The following is a 2,386-nucleotide window of genomic DNA, read 5'->3' on the forward strand; positions in this document are numbered from 1 at the left end:
GCCGTCCTTATGTAGAGGGGTCAAGCATGTATTTTGGCTGTGGGTAGGAGCACCAATTTTGGAGGCATCCAGCCCCAGATTGAATTAGTGGTTTTGCCAGTTGTTGGAGAGACTTTAATCTATCCTAATCTGTTTCCTCATTTGAAGGAAGATGATAATCCATGCCTTGTTGGATTGCTACGAGGAATACATAGATTTAGTGAAACATCTGCGGGGCACATATTGTAGCAAGTTGCCGATGAGTATTAATTTATCTTTTGGAGGTCAGCTTGGAGATTAATATGGGAATTAGTAATCATACTTTGTGTTTGAGCTGTTTGTACTTTGTAGAGCATTCCACACGATCTCTAGTGATCTTCACAACAAGCCTGTGTTGTAGGGATATTTCTGCTTTGTTGAGAAGAAAACTGAGGCCCACCCAGGTTAGGTGGCTGGTTCACCGTCTCTTTTCTATAATCTTTCCGGCCATTTGTGAGGTGAGGTTTCTCAACCTTTCTTCATCTCGATGAATGTCCGGAAACTCACTAGTTTTGGGCTTTATTAAAGTCATTCATTCCCATGCAAGGCTGGCCGTATCACACCCAAAGCGCAGGCGGTGTGTTCGCGGTCTCCATGACAGCATCCCGGGTGTAAATACTGCAGCGTCTCCAGCGGGAGAGGGCAAATTGAGGACTGCGCATGCGCTTTTTCCAGACAGTGCTTGAACTCGGAGGCTCCCGTAGAGCGGGGGGAGAAAGATGGCGGCGTCCGTGCTGGAACGTATGGGTAGGGATTTCTTAGTGGTTTAGGCGCGGTAGAGGGGAGTGGAGGTGGGAGTCTGAATTGACCACTTGTGTTAATGTTTCAGGTACATTATGGATGCAGAATCTGAGGGGCAAGCTGGCCTTAGGGTAAGTCTTTCACATCGGAGTTTCAGAGGGCTCAAGGCCTTCTTCCCAGTTTGTCAGTTAATTACTGAGCGCCAGTGTGCCACCCACGGCATTGAGGCTCCGGGGCTGGGGAAGCGAACGAGATAGGCAGTCTCTGCTTGGTCACTCCATCATTCCATCGCCGTACCTCTGAGGGAATCAGGATACCCTGTTTGGGGACGTTGTAAATCTCATCTCTAAATAATCTCTGAACATGGTTACACTCTCCCAACCGTGTTGGGAGCGTCCGACCTTTCCAGTTACCTCTCTGGTTACTTGCTTCGCTGAGCAGGGACTGTGCTATAGATCACCGCGCTTTACAACGTCTCTGGCATTGTGTTAAACGCTTTATATGCATCATCTCATTCTCATAATATCTTGCATAATGTAGGTATTGATGGACCCATTTTTCCGACAAGGAAATTGAAGAGTAAAATGACTTTCCTAAGTCTCCCCGAATCACTGGAAATTTTAAAGCTTTATACTGTATTCTCTAGAGCATTCTTAGACCTCAGGACAAATGCGTTTTTTTAAGGTTAGGGAATGCAGTTAAGTTAGAACTGTCAAGGAGTCTGTCACCTTCTCGTCCCTCTTACCCTCTTACGCAGTACAGCTATTGATAGTTGGAGATTGATAATCTGAGTATAAATGATCTGATTGGTGCATTTGTTGGAATTTATTTTGGTTTAGTTCATAGGCTTCCGGGACAGATAAGTTGGGTGTGTATCCACTTTTTAAACTGTATGATTTTGGAAAAGTTTCTTCTCCTAAGTTTTAGTACACATGCTAGGAGAGTAATATTAGTACCTATGTCATAGATTTTTTATGAGGATTAAATGAGGTAATGCATATTAAGTATTTAGTATTGTGTATGGCATGTAACAATTCCATTCTAAATTCTAACTGCCATTACTGTTTTAATCATTATACATTGTTACTGAGTTCACATTATATTTAGCTCTGTTTCCAGTTATTTGGTCAGGAGACCCAGGAGGTGGGCTAGAGAAGAAAATAGGAGGCAGTGCCCCTTAGGATTTGTCTATACTTTGCTTTTTTTTTTTTTAAGATTGTCTCTTATTATTCCATCCTAGCTATGCTAATTTACATACTTCACCTGAATATGCTGTTATTTATTTGCTTCTTGGCTTTCATGCTGTGCCTTCACTTCCTGTCTATGAGTTCTAATTATTTAAACCCTGTTCATATGTTTCTTATGTAGATAAATCTCAGATCTCACTGGAAAGGAAAGAAAATTAATCTCTTCTTTTATTTTTTTATTTTATTTTATTTTATTTTTTTAAAGATTTTATTTATTTATTTGAGAGAGAGAGATCACAAGTAGGCAGAGAGGAAGGCAGAGAGGAAGGCAGAGATAGAGGAGGAAGCAGGCTCCCCGCTGAGCAGAGAGCCCGATGCGGGACTCGATCCCAGGACCCTGAGATCATGACCCGAGCCGAAGGCAGCGGCTTAACCCACTT

General features: G+C 42.7%; 1 protein-coding gene across 3 annotated transcripts in view; it reads left to right on the top strand.

Annotated features, from left to right (window-relative positions):
- Nucleotides 1-695: 695 nt before the first annotated feature.
- MRPL22 (mitochondrial ribosomal protein L22) overlaps nt 696-2,386 on the top strand; it is a 28,509-nt gene continuing 26,818 nt past the window's right edge. For all 3 annotated transcript variants that reach the window (XM_059416538.1, XM_059416540.1, XM_059416539.1), the window contains exons 1-2: nt 696-765; nt 848-890. In XM_059416538.1, coding sequence (XP_059272521.1) covers nt 738-765; nt 848-890 — 71 coding nt within the window. In that variant the 5' untranslated portion in view covers nt 696-737. The remainder of the gene's footprint in view (nt 766-847; nt 891-2,386) is intronic.

This window comes from Mustela nigripes, chromosome 12, assembly GCF_022355385.1.
Source record: "Mustela nigripes isolate SB6536 chromosome 12, MUSNIG.SB6536, whole genome shotgun sequence".
Lineage (NCBI taxonomy): Eukaryota > Metazoa > Chordata > Mammalia > Carnivora > Mustelidae > Mustela > Mustela nigripes.